The sequence below is a fragment of the Carettochelys insculpta genome, chromosome 19 (assembly GCF_033958435.1).
Source record: "Carettochelys insculpta isolate YL-2023 chromosome 19, ASM3395843v1, whole genome shotgun sequence".
Lineage (NCBI taxonomy): Eukaryota > Metazoa > Chordata > Testudines > Carettochelyidae > Carettochelys > Carettochelys insculpta.
The window spans coordinates 25398459-25419756 of NC_134155.1; the positions used below are offsets into that span (position 1 = coordinate 25398459).

The window sequence follows — 21298 nt, forward strand, 5'->3', positions numbered from 1 at the left end:
CTTGCTTGGGTAAGGGTCCCACTGAATGTTTTTATTCACATTTTGAGCAGTTCTCAGACATGCATTCCTACTGACTTGAGTGAGGTAACTGCTGGCCAGCTTCAGCAACAGATCCACAGCCATGTCTTAAGCTGCTGGAACGAAAACAACATATTTCTTGTCATGAAGATTTTAACAGGACTAGGCTGAACGTCAACCACCATGCGTCCCACAGGGCAGTTTCTTCAACTCAGTGCATTGCTACCGTTACTCATTGCTTAATTCTATGTGTTAATTTTTACTACACAGGATGGTGCAAGTTTCCAAGCAAAGGAATCAGTCAGGTTTCCAAGAGGTGCTGTACCATATACTCTGCTAAAATCAAACTCACCCTCACCCCTTGAGCAATTATTTTTGTCATTGACCAAAAACTGATCCCGTTCATCTGAAGTTGTTTTCCTGAAAAATCCATATACTCCACAAACAGCCCGTGGCAACAAGCCTCCAGAGCAGGAAGAGAGACTTGGGCTAGCAGGGCTCAACTTAGCTCTCTGAAAGTATCTGTACAGACAGTACTTTGCATTGCTGCTTGAGCTCAGAATCCCACCCCTCTTTCTAGGCCACGAAGCCTAAACTCCAGCCAAGCCACAACTTCAAAGCACTGCCTGCACAGCTCGCTTTACAGCACTAGCATGAGCAACACAATCCCATCATTTAACCTGGGCTTGGAGGCTCCCCGTGGCAGGCTGTGTTGACACACCCAGTCACAAACTCCCTGCACAGATGCTTCTGATCCGACGCACCCCCAGCCTCTCTCACGTGTGGGGGTCCACCAGCACACACACCCGCTGGTTGCATGTAAGTGTCCCTGCAGCCTGGGCTTAGCGTTTGGATGCTGATTCTTCATCTTTTTTCTTTCTGAACTAAAAACCTCTATTGTTTGTCAGGGCTGACATCTTTGTTCTACCTTCAGTCCTATGGCCAGAGAAGTCCTTGCACCATGAAGATAATGAGGAAACCAGCTCTTACCTTTACCGGAGTGACAACCTCACTCCTCAAAGCAACGCAGTAACCAAAGCTTCCACTCACAGGTCTGTAATAAGAGCCAAGGGGCCTCTCACATAATTCTTTGATCCCAGGGCCCTCCAGTGTTGAAGGTGGAAAATTCTAGGGCTCAAAGGCCTGGCTAGCACCCAACTCCTGCCAGGCAACACTGTTCTGTCACAAGTGCCACCAAGCAGGGGCACACAGCTATTTTCTGATAATGTTCTTCAACTTAATTCACACTCCATTCCCCAGCAGTTTTGCTCCTATTTCAGATGCTATTGCCCCAGTTTGGAACACTTCAGCTGTAACCACATTGGATGCGTCTGAGACACACACAGTAGGTGCATGGACTCTGGAGTTCCAGCTATTACAGGAAGACAGTGCACAACTCTGAAGAGAAATGAACAAAAGGCATAGGCAGAGATCCTAGAGAAAGTACTCACCATCCTCACAAGGCTTCGATCCAGACCTCTTAGTTCACAGACAGTTTTCTCCCTCTGTCTTCCTCCAGACTCACCTGCAGCAAAGAGAAAAGAGAACAGTTCAGAAGCAGTAGGCAGATGGTAATGGCATTGCACGGTGAGCTGAGAAAAGGATTAGCACATGTAAGGTTAACAAGAGCACAGCAAGCTACACACTTGTGACCATTACTCGCCATGTTTGGCTTCATCTTCATCTCTACAAGACGACTGTCAGCAGAAGTACTCTGTCAGGGGAAACAGCCTCTCACTGGGACACCCATCTCAAGGGCCAATGGTTTCTCCTGGAAACACTGGAAATTAATGTTCTATCCTCTGACACACCTGGGCAGAAGAACTCTGTCCATTCCCAAGTGGAGGGTTGGGTGAGGCTGGTCCCTACCTACTCCCTTTGTTTTCACTGGAGGTTGCACCAGGCCCTGCTTCTGGGCCCCCAGCAGGAAAAGGGAGCAGCCTTAGTTAGAAATGCTTATGAGCAGAAAATAATCAAAAGAACGTTGAATCATCCAGGCATAAAGACTTTGAACACCCAGACCAGGATGGGCAAGAGTGATGCGTGATATTGATTGCCAAATGTGAGATCATAAAAAGGGCCCAAATTCCAGAAAGTGCCAAGCTTCTACACTTGAAAACCAGGCCTCTGCTGATGGTGTCTCGTTGGGCAAGCAAAGGCCCCAGATACTTGAAAGACTTGGCCCCTGTAACTTCACGAACATTATGGCAACAACACTGTGGGCAGTTTTCAGTGCCTGGGGCACTATCTCTGAGTCTCTTCAGGTCTGGCCTTATCTAGATAAATGGAAATTCACCTTGGATCCAGAAAGGACATTTTATTCTTTGAAGACAGGTTCAAGATCAGAGGCCTGAACTAAGCATGCCAGGGGTACCCGAGCAAACAGGAACTCTTGGTCTGGGGCATGTCATCTCTGACTGCCCAAGATGCCCCAAGAGAAGGCTCAGAAGTTGGAAGACCCTTTTCAGTGCAAGTAAAATCAAGAGACCAGTCCCAGCATAAAAACAGAGGGTCAAGCCTGCCTAGCCAGCCAGGAGACTCAGAGTGAACAGGCACAAGCTGTTCCCAGCTGGCAAGCAGAACTAGGGAGATGGTCTACCAGGTATCATACGGAGCAGGAAGAGCAAGAGAAATGGAAAGGGTGCATGAAAGGGAAACAAAACAGTGATGGAAGGGGATAAGATTGATGGAACTGGGCTGGAGTAGGCATAACTGCTTCCTGGTTCTCCCCAGGGATTCTGATTTCCTGGCCAGCCCATGAGAACAAGGACTGCCTGGGCAAGGAGACAGTGAGCTGCGGGGGGAGGAGAGAGACACCTGACAAGGAGACAGTGTATGGGGTGAACTAGGAATGGCTGGGCAAAAAGACTGGAGAAAGAAACTGGGTAGGGCAAAGGACTGGGAATGGGAGCTAACAAGGAAAGGGAACAAGGGCAGAGAGGGAGACAGGTCAGACAATGAGCTGGTGAGGAGGAAGGGAGAGACCACAGGGGAAAAACATGCTGTACTGCAGTAAAATTCCTTTAATCTGGCACGTCCGGGATCAGACAGGTGCCGGATTACCAAATTTTACAGACTACTGGATGTCACCATAACCCCCACACCCTAGTTCAACCCCCCGTCGCAGCTCACCACACCCGCACCCAGCTGCGTCTCACCACTCCTGCACATCCCCAGTTTCTTCTCTACCCTATGCTCCTGCAGCTTCACCACCCCCAGGCTTCTCAGGTTCTTCATACCCGCGCTCTGTCAGCTACACCTCCCCCGTGCGCCCCAGCTCCAACCCCCTGCACGCCAGCCCCCCTTGCAGCACTAACCCACCCCAGGCTTAACCCCCCTGTCCCCTCCCACAGCCCCAACCCACCACCTAAGCCCCCTGACTTTTGTGAAGCTCGAGGTATGTGTATCTCGGGGGATGCCGGACCACTGGGATTTCCAGATCATCAGAGGCCGGATAAAAGGAATTTTACTGTATGATGATGGCATTTCTGTGCAAGGCAGTTCACCTGACCCTGGGAAGCTCAAACCTCTAACAGAGAAGTTCACCATGGTACCCATCTTGGTTCACCCTGCAAAACCATTTATGGTGGAAGCCAACATACCCAATTTCACCCTGAGTGCAGCACTGTTCCAGCTGGTGGGTCCTGTTGGTCAACTCACCCATGTGTCTGTTCAAGCTAGCCCCGCAGAGATACATGGTATGATACACAGCAGAAGAAACTCTTAACTATCACGGTGTCACTTACTGGGGAGGACCAGGTTCCCTCATCAAATGATCACAAGAACCTGGAACATCTTTGAACAGTCGGACAACTCAATGAATGACAGCTCTGCTGGTCCCCCTTCTTTGCCTGGGTTGACTTCAGAGTCACTTACTGCCCAGGAACAAGAAAATGAGAAAGTGAATGCACCTTGCTGTAAGGCTGAGCACTGGAAACCTGATAAGGACACTCCCTCTATGGTTCTGAAAGCATCCAGCATCCCACTGGCATAGTACCCAACAGCCTAATTCCGTCAATTTGTGCCTAGTTACCCAATCTCTCTCTCTCTCAGATCCACCAGACTCCAGAGAACATCAATGACTCACTAGCCCTTAGGTTCGGATTCCAGCGTGGGATCCTTTACCTGAATGGGCAACTTACTGATTTGGTCACAAAAAGGTCCAAAGGCTTCCCTATCTTAGGCTGATAGTCAAGCAGCAAGGACAAGAGTGGTTGATCTATGGATTTACAGATCTTCATCTACGTTAATGAGTGAAGGCCCTGGGGGTTTCTCAAGGTGCCAGCTTCTGCTCAACTTGATTTCCAGTTACAGTAATCCCTCAATTTAACAGACTAATGGGGGAAGAGGGTCCATTAATGCCGAAAGTCTGTTATTTCCAAATGGTTACGCTGTGTGATGATGCACCGACCTTCCCAGCCCATCACTCACTCCTGCCCTCTGCACCCCACTTCCCTTCCCCATTCTTGTCCCATTCTTCCCCTCACACCTCCACCTCCCTCTCCCAATTACCAGGAGAGGAGCTGAATGCCAGCCCGGCTCCCTCCACCTCCTGCAGCTCTCAGTGCTGCAGCTCCTCCAGCTCCCTGGCTCCAAGCTGCCTGCACAAAGGCAGTATGTAGCCACCCCCAGACTGCCAGGGGGCAGCAGCCTCCGACACCAAGGCTGCTGCTCAGCACCATTGCAGACAGCGGCAGCCAGGTGCCAACATGCTCTCCACGCGCACGGAGCTGGGGGAGGAAAGCTCCTGTGCCCCACTGCAGGCCCCCCACACCCCGGCCCCTCCAACCCCAGCTGCTCCAGCAGCTCTTCCAGCCCTGGCAACAGCTCTGGTGAGTCTCTGGCATTTATTTAGGGAGGGGCAAAGGGGTAGGGGACCGGCAGACAGCATCCATTATTTCTGAAGTCCCTTATATCAGGGTCCATTAAATCAAGGGTTTACTGTACAGTAAACCCTTGATTTAATGGACCCTGATACTGTCCAGTAAACCCTCGAACTACGCAGGGGTTGCGTTCCTGCAACCCCTGTGTAACTCCAATTTTCACGCAAGAGTGGGGGGAAGATAGCAAACAGGCTGCCCCTTGGTTGCCAGCTCTCCTCCGCTTGTGGACCCAGGAAACTGAACAGCCCACCAGGGCTAGTCAGTCCCCTGGCTGCTTCTCCCTGCTTTCCCCCAGCAGCACAGCTGTCAGGTTGACAGCCCCACAGCTGGGAGAAGGCAGGGAAAAGGGGCTTTTTGCTCATCTAGCTGCCTGCAGCCGTGGGCAGCTAGGCAAGCTAAAAGCCCTGCCCTAGCAGTGTGGCTGTCAGGCTGACAGCCGTGGCTGGGAGAAAGCAGGGAGAAGGGGCTGCAGGGCAGCGTCAAGTTGTGCTTAACTTGCGCTGAGGTGCATTACACGCAACTTGAAGCCGCGTATGTCAAGTGTTTACCGTACAGAGCATTTATACCTCAGGCACTCCAGAGAACACCCGCAGCAAGGCCCACTGATTTCACCTGGGAGACCTCCAAATCTAGCATTCCTCTTTATTACAGCTGCTGCAATGGTGCACAAAGAGAAAGACTGTTCACTTCTCCCATTTAGGGATGCTGAAACCATTAACTGGTTAAACACCAGTGTTTAACCACTTAACTGCCTGCTGCAGCCATGGGGTCCAGCCACGGCCGTGAGGTCCTGTCACCAGGCCGCTCTGCAGCCAGGGCTGCTCCAGCCTGATGCAGCTGACCAATACTGGAGCTCACGCACAAGGGATGGTTAACCGGTGTACATACCATTAAGGCGTATGCTTACTGGCATGCTTACCAGTCAACCATTTAACATCCCATAGCCCAGCATTTCCCAAAGTGTGGCCCATGGCCCAGTACCAGTCCTTGGAAAAAAAATACACCGGTCCTGAGAAAATATATAAATTATCGCTAAGTACTATTATTATTGTGAATAAATAATAAACAGCGAACATTTATTCATTTTTTGTGTGTGTTTATACTTTTGGGCTGCAAAAAAAGGTGCTGAAAAAAAACAGGTCCCAACTATATAAAGTTTAGGAAACCCTGCCATATCCATTTGAAGGCCTCAAAGAAAAACACCCAGATTGGGTTCAAGACCTGAAGTGGATATGGAGAACTCACCAGTGGGGTATGTACTCACACCAGCCTGTCCCTCTTACATAGGCTTTTGCATTCTGAACCACATTCCAGGCTCAGTTTTCGGGTGCACTAAGATCCATTACACTGCTCTAGCTGCATGAAGGGCTGGTGAACTCAGAGTGAGCATAAGTCCCCTTTGGACAGCCGTAACAGCGTAAAGGAGTTTACTTGAGAACTGGGTCCTCCAGGTGAGCCAGGGTCCAGCAGTCTTGCCTGGAGGTTATAAAGGTGCGTATCATTACCCAAGAGGAAAGGACAAAGTTCCTTTATGCTTAGCCACACAGCAAAGGTGGTGCTTCTGCCTGCTGCTGCAATAAGCCCAAGATATCTGCCTGCCTGAAAGCAGAGCACCATTGGATCACCTGCACCAGTGGTAACCAAATCAGAGATCCTACTGTGATTATAAAGAGGAGATTCAGTGGAAGCACGGAACACGTCTAAAAGAAGCCAAAAACTCCACACAGCAAGGTCAGGTGGTATGTATCTCATATGGGTACATGCTGTGTTATATTTAGGCTTGGAAAGATTAGATTTTTACCAGTTAATTTTGATATTGATTTCACTGCCCACATACAAACCAAACAAAAATATTTCCATCGGCATCAAGAAAAATTTACAGACAGGCACAAATGCTGATTCAGAAATTATTGGAAAGATTCAAGGCTATTCACCCTGAATAATTTGCCATGTGATGCTGCCAATTTGTGCTTCAGCTTCTTGAATGTCAGTATTTGCCATTAAGTGATTATTGTCTGACTCCCACACCTGTCTGAGACCTCCTGTAATTTCCACAACTGTAAAAATGCATATTGCTAAAAATAAATGCTTAAAACCCATAATTATGTGCAATTGTGAAAATTTGAAATCAATAAACACTGATATTTAAAAAAAAAGAAAAAAAAAGGAGACTTGGGCTCTTGAGTGTAGCAGAGAAAGGAGGAACCCAACTCAACGGCTGGCAGTTGAAGCTAAACCAATTCAGACTGGAAATAAGATGTAAACATTTAGCTGGCAGGTGAATTAACCACTGGAATTACTGATGGATTCTCCATCAATGGCAATTTTTAATATCAGGATTTTTTTTTTAAATTTCAAAGAAATGTTCTAGCCTAAAAGGAGCTGTTGGGGGAATTCCCTGGTCTGTTTTGTGCAGGGGCTCAGCTCAGACTATGAATCCAATTTCCAGGGCAAGGCAAACACATGACCATCGCACACCAGGTTTGCTTTTTGACTAACTCCTACTATTCTAGTATCAGAGGGGTAGCCATGTTAGTCTGGATCTGCAAAAGCAACGAGGGGTCCTTACAGACTAACAGAAATGTACGAGCACGAGCTTTCGTGGGCAAAGACCCACTTCGTCAGACGCAGGCAGTGGAAATTTGCAGAGGCAGGTGTAAATAGGCAGGCCAAAGCAGGGCTGGAGATAACGAGGTTAACTCAGCCAGGGAGGGGTGAGGCCTACTACCAGCAGTTGATCTGGAGGTGTGAACACCAAGAGAAGAGAAACTGCTTTTGTATTTAGCCAGCCATTCACAGTCTTTGTTTAATCCTGAGCTGAGGGTGTCAAATTTGCAGGTGAAATGTAGCTCAGCAGTTTCTCTTTGGAGTCTGGTTTTAAAATTCTTTTGCTGTAGGATAACTACTTTTAAATCTGTTACTGTGTGTCCTGGCAGACTGAAGTGCTCTCCTACTGGCTTTTGTACATTGCCATTTCTGATATCCGACTTGTGTGCATTCATTCTTTTCTGTAGGGACTGTCCAGTTTGTCCAATGTGTATAGCAGAGGGGCACTGCTGGCACATGATGGCATATATTACATTGGTAGATGTGCAGCTGACTGAACCTGTGATGGTGTGACTGACCTGGTTGGGTCCTACTGTTCTAGGCACTGTGGCTTGGGAATAGCATCTGCTGAGTAACAGTGCCTAGCTTTCTGTCCATGCAGTACAAAACAAAGCACAGTCATGGCTCGGCTGTAACCGTGTCCCCTCAATGACAGCCCGACTAGCGGGTCGGCCAGCTAAGGTGGTTGCACAGACTTGAATGGGACTCTTGCTCTCTTCTACAGAGCAAGACGGAAGCTCCAGGCACAGGTCACTCTGACACAGTATAGCTACAGATTCTGAACCTGCAAAACAAGCCCTTGGTGCCACTGCTCTCTGCTCTCCCATCACGGCCAGGCTCTCAGCTAGGGTATGACTCCATTTAACTCACATCAGATCAGCAGCCATGGAAACGCCAGCGGGTCACAGGAGTCTGAAACCGAGAGCAGCTTTAGTCACCAGCTTTGCAGGGTTCTAGTCACTCTGGCTGAGGTTAGAACAGTGGTGAAACAGCCCAAAGCCACAGGAAGCAAGGACGTGTGAGCAGCAGGTAAAGGGCCCTCATTATCAGCCTCACACAACAGGCAGACCTTCTATCTGGTGAAAAGAGCCTACCCATTCAGACTGCCTGCTCCTCGAGGGAGGAATTGCATACATCTCCCAGACAGCTACGCTATCATCGTCTGCATTTCAACTGGAAGACATGACAGTGCTCAGGACAATATATAGGGATATCATGGATTGAAGTTTGCTTGGTTTCTGGAGAAAGAACAGTACCCTTCGAAAAAATCTTGCTTTCTCAGCCAGACACTGCTGTTACTTGGCAGTTAGACCATCCTGGTCCCCAGAGAGAGCGCTACTCAGGAAATGTTTCTGACCCCGGCGGCACAGATATCCAGTTTTCAGATTTACAGAAACTATTGGCACCATAATGATCTGTTTACACAATAGCCGTGGTGTAAACACTTGATATATTATGAGCCTTGCAATAGTTGGTGTTTTAATACAAATCCCAGCTATCGGCTTCCTGCAATTTTGTGAGAATCTCTGCTTTCATTAAGTAGTAGTAGTCCTCCTAGTTGCGATAAAAAAGCCTGAAAATATGACATGGGGGCACCCTCAAGGGTCAGAAACCAAAAGTAAAAATAAATAAAATGTTTTTACAATTTAATGATTTTTAAGGCCTGACTCATGCACATTGGCTGGCAATGCTTTGTAAAGCAGTCATACTGGATTAGAGGTGAAAAAACCAACAGTGGAGCACTATCAGCCCAGATTTTATGAGATTCTATTAGGGCAACGTTGCATGGAAAGTTAATACAACTTGTCTGAAGGAAAACACACAAACAAAAACTGGAAAGAAAAATAACATCTCTATCATTGGCTCTGCACTATAGCATTCCTAAAACATTACTAGGTCTGGCTAACCTAAGAGGGGCACAGACTGGAAACTGTCTGAGAGCAGGAACTATCTTCTTGTTTCTGTAGCGGGGAGGTTGGAAAAAGTTGTATGGACGGTTACTGAGAACCACTGAACCAAACTCTAAACCCTCTGTATGATGGCACCCAGCCGAGCCGACAGCCACTGTGGGCCCCAGGGCAAGGCAGTCCGCTGGAAGGAGTGGGGCCTAGGGCAGCCAGCCCTTAGTGCGAACCAGACAGTGGTGCCGCCCCCCAGAACCGCCCTTTACACAGCTGCACAGAGCACTTGCTGCTGTGGGGGCCCGAGCTCTGGACCCCACTGTTGTCAGAGCAGCAGCCGCAGCAGCAGCAGACAGAGCTCTGGGACCCTCTGACATGCTGGGCCTCAGGGCAACTGCCTCCATCCCCCCCACCCCCTCCACAAATAGGCCTAATGGGACCACTTTAAGACAGGAGTTACTGCAGCCTCCCCCTTGCCCCCCAGTTCCAGTGCCTATGGTTTCTGGAGTGACTAGCACAAAAAGGTCATATTTGATTACTTGAGCTCTGGTGCTACCACAATAATAAGGGAATCAAACAAATTTGCTCAAAAACTTCTAAGAGCAATTTTTCTTTTGCAGCAGGGAAGGGAACATACTGTTAGTTAATTACATAAATGTGCATAGACAGCTATTACTGTAGGTAATGCAGGGCAGAGACACACAAAGACCCCAGAAGAGTTTATATACATGAGGGGCAGGGGTGTGTGTATTTTATATGTACAGATAGTTTTTTAAAAGGAGGTTTTAACTTCTTAGCTTTGTGTTTGTCTGACACAGCAAGTCCTGAAAAACATGACTTTTGTGGCCAAAGTTAATATACCCAGATATGAGGAAAGGAAAGTTCTGGAGTCACACCTACTCTGTTACTTGAAGTGTTCATGCTAAATAACAAACAAGCACCTTCAAATGAAAGTAAGTCACAAATGCTTATAGAATCTTTGTACCCTGGCTTTCCTATTTATTATGCCAATTCTAAGGGGGTCACTACATTGTTCCCTGACACTACAATGATGCAGTCACATCAGCAGTAGGCAAGCCAACACAGCTGACAATTGCCACACCTGGCAGGCACATGGAAACTAGTTTTGAAATCAGCCTTTCTGAATAGAAACAGGCACACTATGCTAAAACACAGGCTTTGGTACTGTTCTCTTGCTCTGCTCCTCACAAAAGACACACTTTGCAGGGTGTTACGCTGTTGCCATTGTTATCAATGTCAGTTTGCAATGGACATTAAAGTCCTAAGAATTTATCCTAGTGTTCTTGTCTAACCCTAACCAATTCTCAAAGCAAACTCTGGATAGAAGGGGAACATGTCAAGGCTCTCTGGCCACATAAGTGCATGGCTTACAGGGAACACTGCCGCTCATGACTATTTTTATCTGGGAAGGAAGGGGATTCAGATGAGCTTAAACCTGTTGCCTAAATCACCTGACCATTGTGAACTTTTTTTTGCCAGATCAAAAAGCGTATTATCACATTGTCCCTTGCTAAGGCTATGTTACCTCAAAATTCAACACAAACAGTTTCCAAAAGAACACTCTCAGACAGGGGAAAAAGGGACAAGTGGGATCGTGTTCCCATAATGATCCCAGAACATTACTAGGTCTGACTACCCAAAGAAGAGCACAGACTGTACGCTACACACAGCAGGGACCTTTTGTTTTTTTCTTTTTTTTTTTCGTCTGTGTTTTTACAGCACCTTGGAAATCACCCTATATCAAAGTGGAAACAGAATGAATTTGATAGGTGCACACCAGCAAGCACACAGCCGTATCAAGTGCCCACCACCAAGCCCAGGGGTCTGCAACCTGTAGCTCCAGAGCCACTGGGCGGCTCTTTAACGACTTCTTTATGGCTCCCAATGCTACAATTGCAGTTAAAAACAAAAAAAAACCCAAAACTCCTCATTATTTTCCATAAACCCAAAAGCCCAACAATGAACGACTCATATCTAAATAGCAGATGATATGTGATCTTGAAACACTGGATAACTCCCCCTCTAATATGAGCAATGCATTGTGCGATATGATACTGTATCTGTGTCAAACAGGTCTGGAAAGTCTCTGTACAACCACAGTGTCCACACGGATGAAATCTCAACCCTCATGAAGTCAATGGATATTTTATCAACTTCAGTGGGAGGTCTTTTCAGTACCAAATAATCTGAAGTCTCCTGTCTGGCGGGACTGGAGCTTTGAAGAACGTAACAGATAATCAGATATGTAAGGAGAAATTCTTGTTCTACTGAAGTTGATAAAATATCCATTGACTTCATGAGGGTTGAGATTTCATCCGCGTGGACATTGTGGCTGTACAGAGACTTTCCAGACCTGTTTGAAGCTCTCATCTGGTCTAATTCACACACTATCCTTTTTAACTTGGGTGATGGGAACAAAGAAGGGAGTTTACATTTTTTATACACTTAGCAGTTTTTAGATAAACTCCACATCTCTCTTACATTCTCCCATGCAGTCAATTTTTTTTTTAATCAAAGTAGATGGAGAATTTGCACTATTCTGAGGCTCATTTCTTAAAGAGGTCTTGCTCAGAAAGAAGGACCTTTTTCACACTTGTAATACGAGCTTCAGACAATACAGCACCTCACCTGAATGCTCTGGTGTTAGGTCTAGGAGAGATGTGCCTCCCACGGGGCACTCCCCTCAGTTTGGGAAACCAGGGTCTAGACTGACTGTTGGTGCCAGTAAGTGAGTACACCCCGTGGGAGGGCTCAGGCGGCTAGCTAGCTGACACGATTCATGGGGCTTAGGCGGCTGGCCCCGGCATTGCTGGGCTCAAGTGGCTCAGGCTGGTGGCTGGCTCCAGTATCACGGGGCTCAGGCAGCTTGGGCTGGCGGGCAGGCGGCTGGCTCCAGTAGCACAGGGCTTGGGCGGCTCAGACTGGCGGCCAGGTGGCTGGCCCGGGTGGTGTAGGACTTAGGCAGGCGGCTCAGGTGGCTGTCCAGCAGCTAGAGTGGGCGGCTGGTGGGTGAGGGGGTGGCTGGCCCCAGCAGTGTGGGGCTTGGGCAGGTGACTCTGGCAGTGCAGGCCTCAGGCGGGTGGCTGGCACAGGCAACTCGGACAGCTGGCCAGGAGGGGTTGCACCAGGCACCCGTAAGGGGTCAAATCTATTTGTGCTTATTTTTAATTTTAAATTACATTTTTCTGTCAAGTTCCTGTGTTTATTTTAAATTACAAATTGAATTGTTTGTTGAAGGGGGTTGGATGATGGTAAAGAAGAGGTGTGGGGTGAGGGTTTCTCAAAAATCAAAAGAGGGGGCGTGATGCTGAAAAGTTTGGGAACCGCTGGGCTAGAGGAGAGGGAAGGAGTGGTGGCAGAAGAAGCCTAAGCAGACCTGCAAGGCAAACAGATACCTCATGGCAAAGGGCAGGGGGAGAGGTCATTTGCATGCTGGCATATGCCTGGCTTCCAACAAACAAGCAGCTGCAAATTCAAATCAGGGCACAACCCCTCATCATTTCTTTGCTCATCCCCAATGACTGCAGGACATCTTTCCAGCACTTGCTCCCATTCCCAGCACTCAAACACACCCTGCATTGCAGGCCAAATACGCATACTTCCCTCCCCTAAATCACACAACCAGTGCTCCTACCTGCCACAACACACAACCCTACAGCCAGCTGCCCAGCCTTCCCCGCTCTCTCACAGCTGAGTCAGCAGCAGCTCTCCTTCTCTGGAGCTGCCCCCTAAATTGCCCACTGATGCACAGACACTATCATCCATTGAGGTTTATGGAACAGATCAACCAATCCAGCTCAAACTCCCCCTGTGTCTCCCCAGCGCACATCACCTGCCTCTGCGCACTCTGACCAAGAGTGACTGGGCTGACTTCACCTTCAGGACTGGAGCTTGCTGGAGTGAAGATGTCGCAGTGAGCAAGGAGCTGCTTCAGGAACTCCGCTTCCACCTTGCCCTAAGCAACCTGCACGACTCGCGCTTAGAACGAGCAGATGGGCACTGCCAGGGCACAGGAAAATGCTGGGGCTTTCCAGCTGACCTAATCCAGGATTTCAGCCTCTGACGCCTACAATTCTCCTATCAGAGCATCAGGGTCAGAACTGTGGCATTACCACTTCCCCTGTCAGAGGGACCCTAGCCAGAAGAAAAGCACCCACATCGGCCCAAGATAAAGCTGCTTTCTCTCCAAGCTCTTCCGCTACAGGCACTGCAGTGGTGCTGTATAACAAAAGGTGCAAAAACCCCCAGAAAATGGATTTAACAGCTTAACAGACACTTCTGCTTCTAGGGCCAAGGGACTTTCTCTTCCCATGGGCGGTTACAAGCTATTTTAGGGCTTTTCCACACTTGACATTTGCTGCAGGTCTAGGTGAGGTACTTTGTATGACAGTGCCTGGCCTCCTTACAATAGCTTGGTTGGGAACCATCTACTGTATCAACCCACTTTGCAAGTGGGTTCACTGAGCTGTGGGATGAGTTTCCCCACAGACGATCAGATGTGCATGCATCCCCATCCTGAGCCCATGCACACATACTGGACAAGCCCTCTTACTGCTGTCCCTAGCTACTTAGCTGGTTACCAGTTATCCTGCTTACTTCTGTACTTCTCTGGAGCCAAACTGCCCAAAGGTCACCTCCCTATCCCATCGAAATGCTGGCATGCACAGCGGTGCTCTCTTTTGTGATTCCAGCACTTGTGGAATTCACAAACCTCTGTCACACTCCTGAGAACTGAGCAGTCCTGTCTCATTCTTCCCCCGGTACCATGCTGAGATTCAGGACTTGACCGGCCTCTGGGAACAAGAGTCTGATCGGAAATATCTGAATGGCAGTTATTCAGCTCAGGGGTGCCAGCAGCTGTCCTAACAAATGCAGGTTAGGGGGCATGTCCAGTACCAGCCTCTGGTACCACACAGCAAGGCAGAGGCACTCTGGCTGGCTAATTCTACAGGAAGTCTGGGAGACGGTTAGCAGAACATTCTGCTCATCCTATGAGGTGCTGGACTTGTTTGAATGGTGTGATCTTCAGCTACCTCAATGCTTAGTAGCCTCCCTGATTGATCCTCCAAACTAGGATCTTGTCAACGCTGTGCTTCCCAGGGCAGAGAAAGAGATCCAGAACCCTCCAATCACAGCCAGAGAATCAACCCAAACCACACTGGGAGATCCGAACGGTGGAGGGGACTAAGTCCAGTAAACATGAAGTGACACGTTACATCAGAACCGAATGGGGCACTGCCATTTTAGTCCACCTCCTCTCTGCCTCCTACCCCTGCGACCAAACTGATGGACATACCTCGCAAGGTGCCAATTCTGCTCCTTTATTTCTATAAATAGGCAAGCATAGGAACATCACTCAATGTTGGGGCCACCCCTTCCTGCCCTCTGGAGTCCTGGCCTATCACTCAGTTGCTGGGCACTGTCGAACACCTCTTCTAAAAGGTACTTGCTAGTCTACAGCCAACAACCGATTCTATCGCCCCCGCACACAACGGCAACATTGCGCGGAAGCTGAAGAAAGGCACTTTATACATTTCCATATTCGCTGCTCAAGTAAATAAATCACATTTCTGGCTCGTGGTTCCGTCCGTTTGGCACAACCGTGAGCTGTTGTGTGTTAAATGGCTCAAACCACGCTCCAGCTATTTCCAAGAACCCTATTTTAGCACCTGAATGGCTTCTGAGTTACCACGCTCCAGCTATTTCCAAGAACCCTATTTTAGCACCTGAATGGCTTCTGAGTTTCTGCAGGCAGCTATCAATTTGGCATTGCCCTTTGAGCTGGTCTGTGATAAAAAGGCACTTATTGCACAAGCAGTGCTCCGCTGCAGCAGAGAGGTGGGCAGTGCCGTGTTTCTCTTAGTACTTGCGGTTCCCTTCCACATCTGCACCAGCTGAACCATCCCGCCAAAAAGCATCAGGGCACTTCTTCCCCATGTGCCCAATACCTTTCTAAACAGAAAGGACACGCATAAGCGTAACAGCCTCCAAAGCAGTGGCAGCTGCAGTGTGCACACACAATTACTAGCCTTCAGCGGCCGCACCCTCTTCAGCTCACAGCCAGGCATGCTGACAAATACGAAAAAACACACTCACTCCCAGAAGTGACAGCTCGATTTGAGGTCTGAACAAAAGGGCCTCCAAAGTCAGCTCTGCTGTCCCCATTGCACACCTGACACCTTTCAATACCCCAGGTATTCAATACAGTACAACACGCCCTCTTGGAGCCACACACAGTATGCCAAGCCCAACGCCAAACCTTCCAGCCTGCCACCAGTCTGCATTCAACTGACCTACATTCTAATACCCCACTCTGGAAACAGCATTTCCAGAGCTTGTAACTTATAAGCCCCCGTGAGAGGTACAGCACTGAAAAGCTTGGAAATCCTCACCCCCCGCCCTGATGCTGCCTCCTGCAGTCTCCCACTGGGTTTCTCTCTCCCAAACAGTGACCTGATGTGCCATCTAACCACTGGGCACAGCTGCCGCTCTCCACCCCAGAGATGCCCAGGCCTAAGCCACATGGTCCCTCCCTGTTTGTCTCCTACTTGCTGCCTGTGGGCCACCCCTTCCTGCCCTCTGGAGTCCTGGCCTACCTAGCTCTCCCATTCCCCGGGGCAAGGCCAGATTAAGATAAGGTTTGCAGTCTAAAGGTTCTAACAACTCTTTCCAAACAAATGGTAAAACTTGATGGAAATCACTTATCTGGAAAAGCAACTCTAATTGAAAAGTCAAATAAACAGGGTCTATGGGAAAGTTCTTCCAGCTTTTAATTAACCACGCGTCAATCAGGAAAGTAATATGGTGCTTTTTTAAAAAAAAAAAAAAAAAAATAACGATCAGTTTCAGATGGCTACAAGCTCCTAAAGAATGTTTCTTAAAGAATTCTTTCCCTTCTAGACCGTGAACACCTGTGCAGAGCGGAGCAGCCAAACTCCTTCCCCCATCCTATTTGTCCCACCACGTCCCCTTTTCCCACCTCCTCTCGACGGGTGGGGGGCTGTGGCTCTGGCCTTTGAGGGAAGGCACAGACAGAGAGAATGGAGTAGGGAGTTCGCCTCCCCAAGGGGGAAGGGGGTTTTCCACCTGCCACACCTGCCTGAGCAATTTAAAAGGGTCTGGGACTCTGAGGCCATTTTAAACTGCCTTGGGTCCTAGGCACTTGCCCCCTTTGTCCCCCATCCAACAGTGAGCCAGGCTGAGCCCCCCTCTCCAAACGCCTGGGTCCCAGCCTGGCGCACGCTCCTGCTGCACTCCAACCCCCTCCTCCCAGGCCCAACTGCAGAGCACACGCTCCTAGCTGGAGCACCCTCACCCGTCTCACATCCCAGCCTTGTGGCGCAGCCTAGAGCACCCATGATTTTTATGCTCACCCCAGATCCTAGGGGCCCCCACAAAATCTAGTAGCCCTGGCCGCCAGGCAAGTTAATCCAATCCTCCCAGCCCTCCTCCATGATTCAGCTTCCTTGTCCCCTTCTTCCTGCCTCTGCTTCCTCCTGACCCCTGACCCCCATCCTTCATGGGACACGTCCAAACTGATGATCCCCCATCTAACTCCTGGCCTGGGCCCAGACGCCCTTTACACCATAGACTTGCCTTTTTGTGTTGCTTGGGGGCTACCAGGCTAAGCACAACACCCTCACAGCTCCAGCCCCTGGCACTGTTCCCTGCCATAGGGCCATGCCGTCTCTATCCCAGTCCTATTACCTGACAGCTATGTTTGTGGGGGGAACTGAGACCCAGCTTTCTCTGGCTCTCTCTCAGGCAGCGCGAGCAAAGAGTGCACAGCAGCCATGCAGCCTAACTCTGGCTGCTGAACCCCTCCTTCAAGCCCACCACCCATCACCCGGGGGCTGCTGGCAACAGCATGTTTAAACAATCAATCCATTTGAAGAGCCCAAACACCTCTCCAGCCAGCTCTTTAAACAGACAGTCCCTGCTGCTCACGGAGCTGTCTCTTTAAAAGTCAGGTCCCTGCTTTGCAACACACGGGACAATTAGCCTGTTTTTTAAAAAAATTGGGAAACTCTCCCAGGAGCTAAAAAAGAGACACTCCCGGCTGAAACGGGATGGCTGGTCATCCTACATATAAGCAGCTGGGTGAGTTAGGTCCTGGCCAGGGAAGGTGCAGAACCAGGTCCCAGTGTGGACAGGTGGACGGGAGCAAGGGCAAAGCTTCAGCTGGACACCTGCCAGACTGCTGGCCCTTAGCCCGGGGTCAGTGGGACACATCAGATCCTGACCAGCAGAGGTGCAGGACCAGCTCCCAGTACGAGTAAGCACCTCAGTTAGAACAGTCCCGGGTTGACTCAGGGGAGCCAGGGAGAGGCTCCAGCCTGATGCCTGCTGGCCGGATAGAAAGGCCCAAAAGGTGCACGGGGAAGTGACAGTAAAAGGGAGAGGAGGATGAGGAATAGAGCAGGACAGGCCACGGCCAGAGGGTCCCAGGGATGGGACTTCGAGTAGTGGGTGTGCTGAGTCCCTTCCTTCCCCCCTTGCACTGCTGTGGCTTGCCCCTGACATAGGGGGTAGATAAAGGCTACAGTTAATGGCACTGGTGAATGCACCAGACAAGGACTGCTGAAACCCCCCTGCCTCCGGGACGAGGGCCAACTAATTCCCTGAGCAACTGGCAGGGGATGCCATGGCAGTGAGTTTGCCCCCATACAGTTTCCTTGGTACTGGTGAGGAGACTTTAAAACCCATGGTGCCACCCATGAGCTATGAACATAACACCCCACCCCCGAGGTGCAAGTGCAGGATTTGCCCAGGAGTCCTCAGCTGAATTGTCCCTTCCCAGGCATGGGTGTGCAGAGACGTCATGCACTGGCTGCGCAAGCGGCTGTCTTCGTCTAGTGTTCGCAAGGCAGCTGAAGCCCTCTGGAGAGAGAAGACTGCTATAAAAACACAAGCTAGAACTACCTTATGAGGCAGCAACGGAGCATTAGGGTTTGTACATTCCATTACTCAACACACTACCTGCTCCTGTGCATCATACAGCAGGTGTCCTCACCCCGCAGGGCTGGTCACTGAGCGCCTGGAGGCAGAGTGGTGTGACTGTCAGACACCTGCTTTTCACCAGGAACATAACAGAACCACGCACACAGCAGGAATGCAGAAATCCTGGACAAGTTGGGGGCTGGGAGACAGAGTGAAGGGTTAATATATGCCAGAGATCCCAGGATTCTTCTGACAGCTCAGGGCAAGGTCAGACACAGATGTGCAGGATACACTACTGGCTGGATTCCACCCTGGCCAGAAGTCATCAGAGGTTCTCTGGGTTACAGAAGGGCCTTGAGTATGAAAAATGCAGCACTGCATTGTACTATAGATTGGACGGGCTCCTGCACAAAAAGCACACACGGCCAGCTGTCTGGCACTCAGAGCCAGGGCTGGCAGCACCGACGCACTGCCTCTTTCAGCGAAGGAGCAGGCAGAAAAGCAAGCAGAGAATATGCCAATATGTGCCCTATATGAAGCAACAGACTGCAGCAGACCTACAAGCAAAACTACAGGTTAATGCTCCAACAAGGAGCCAAGCCTGGGTTCTCCTTCAGCAGCAGTCAGCAACCTTTCTGCAGCAGAGCGCCAAAATTTGACCTTTTGACCTCCGCGTCTGGTCCAAGTGCTGGTGATACTTTTTGAAGTCATTAATTGTCCTACTTACAATAGCCTCATTAATCAGTAAATAAAGATTCAGAGCTTTACGGTTTAGGTGGTGGCTGGTAGCATTAGTTGGTCTTTTGGTAATCCAAGGCAGCATGGCTTTGCGCAAGCTCCTGCCTGCATGGGAGGGGATGGGAAGGGCTGAGCACTCGCCTTGCGTGCCTGGGGTTGCTCAACCGTCCTAGAGTTACAGAGGAAACAATGCACACTGCTCCACTGTAATGAACTACACTGGTGCGCTACGACAGAGGGACAAGGGATTCAGTGGAAAGGGAGCAGCGTCTAAAACACTTGCTGACTTCCCACATCTGTGAGAGAGCTCTCCCCTGCCTAGGGGTGTTCACAGAGCTCCTCCTCAGGGCACAGCCCTGTCTCCAGGATAGACGCAGTGCCCTGATGCACCCCACACACTACCTCAGGGGCAGATTCAGTGATTCCAACATACAGGCTTGCACCCCCTGAGCGCACTTACAACTTCCCCAGTTTGTAGCCACCATGCCCAATACTCAAGAAGCTGACTGAGGAGATACCTGAGCCCTCAGACAGTATCTTTAAAAAAGTCGTGGAAGTCAGGAGAGATTCCAGAAGACTGGCAAAGGGCCCATATAGTGCCCATCTATAAAAAGAGAAATAAAGACAAACCAGAGAATTAAAAATAAGCCAGCCTAATTTCTGTACCAGGAAAAATAACGAAGGAAATAATTAAGGAATCAATTTCCAAACATCTAGAAGAGAAAAAGGTGACAAATAGCAGCATGGATTTGTCATGAAGAAAACCTGCCAAACCAACCTGACAGCTTTCTTTGACGGGGTTATCAAGCCTTGTGGATGGGGGGCAGTGTGTGATGTGGTACATCTAGATTTTAGCAAGGCTTTGGATACAGTCTTGCACAACCCTCTCATTAACCAACAAGGGACATACAAGCTAGATGGAGCTGCTATAGGGTGGGTACGTACCTGGCTGGATAACTATGCCCAGAGAGTAGTAGTCGTGCTGGAAGGGCATGAGGAGTGGGCTTCCACATGGGTCAGTTCTGTTTAATATCTTCATCAATGATTTAGATAATGGCAGAGTGCATTTATAAAAACAAAAAGCAGCCAAGTAGCACTTTAAAGACTAGCAACACAGTTTATTAGGTGAGCTTTCGTGGGACAGACCCACTTCTTCGGACCATAGCCAGACCAGAACAGACTCAATATTTAAGGCACAGAGAACCAAAAACAGTAAGCAAGGAGGACAAATCAGAAAAAGATAATCAAGGTGAGCAAATCAGAGAGTGGAGGGGTGGGGGGGAGGTCAAGAATTAGATAAAGCCAAGTATGCAGATGAGCCCCTATAATGACTCAGAAAGTTCCTGTCCCGGTTTAAACCATGTGTTAATGTGCTGAATTTGAATATAAAAGCCAGCTCGGCTGCTTCCCTTTGGAGAATGAGGTGTGAAAGTTCTTTTCCAGTAACACACATACCTTTAGGTCATTAATAGAATGCCCCATTCCATTAAAATGTTGACTAACTGGTTTGTGGATCTGGGGTGTTTTGATGTCTGTTTTGTGCCCATTAACCCTTTGTCTAAGGGAGTTAGAAGTCTGTCCAATATACAAAGCATCTGGGCATTGTTGGCACATGATGGCATATATGATGTTAGTAGAGGAGCATGAGAAAGTGCCCGTGATTCTGTGAGTAACCTGGTTAGGTCCAGTGATGGTGTTTCCAGAGAAGATATGTGGACAAAGCTGGCAGCGGGCTTTGTTGCAGGGAAAGGTTCCAGGACTGGTGTTCCTGGGGTATAGACTGTGGCTGTTCGTGAGGATCCTCATGAGGTTGGGAGGTTGTCTGTAGGAGAGAACAGGCATGTCACCCAGGGCCTTCTGGAGTGTGGCATCCTGATTAAGGATAGGTTGTAGGTCTTTAATAATTCGTTGCAGTGGTCTGAGTTGGGGGCTGTAGGTGATGACCAGTGGTGTTCTGTTCTTGGCTTTTTTGGGCCGATCTTAGAGTAGCTGGTCTCTGGGAATTCATCTGGCCCTGTCGATTTTGTTTTTTTACTTCTCCTGGTGGGTAATTCAGGTTTATGAATATTTGGTAAAGATCTTGTAGTTTTTGGTTTCTGTCAGTTGGATCAGAGCAAATGTGATTGTATCTAAGAGCTTGACTGTAAACAATGGATCTAGTCATGTGTGCAGGATGGAAGCTAGAAGGGT

General features: G+C 49.1%; 1 protein-coding gene across 1 annotated transcript in view; it reads right to left on the reverse strand.

Annotated features, from left to right (window-relative positions):
- MTMR4 (myotubularin related protein 4) overlaps positions 1-21298 on the reverse strand; it is a 93541-nt gene that overhangs the window by 53175 nt on the left and 19068 nt on the right. Inside the window, exon 3 of the mRNA XM_075013724.1 lies at positions 1470-1543. Coding sequence (XP_074869825.1) covers positions 1470-1472 — 3 coding nt within the window. The 5' untranslated portion in view covers positions 1473-1543. The remainder of the gene's footprint in view (positions 1-1469; positions 1544-21298) is intronic.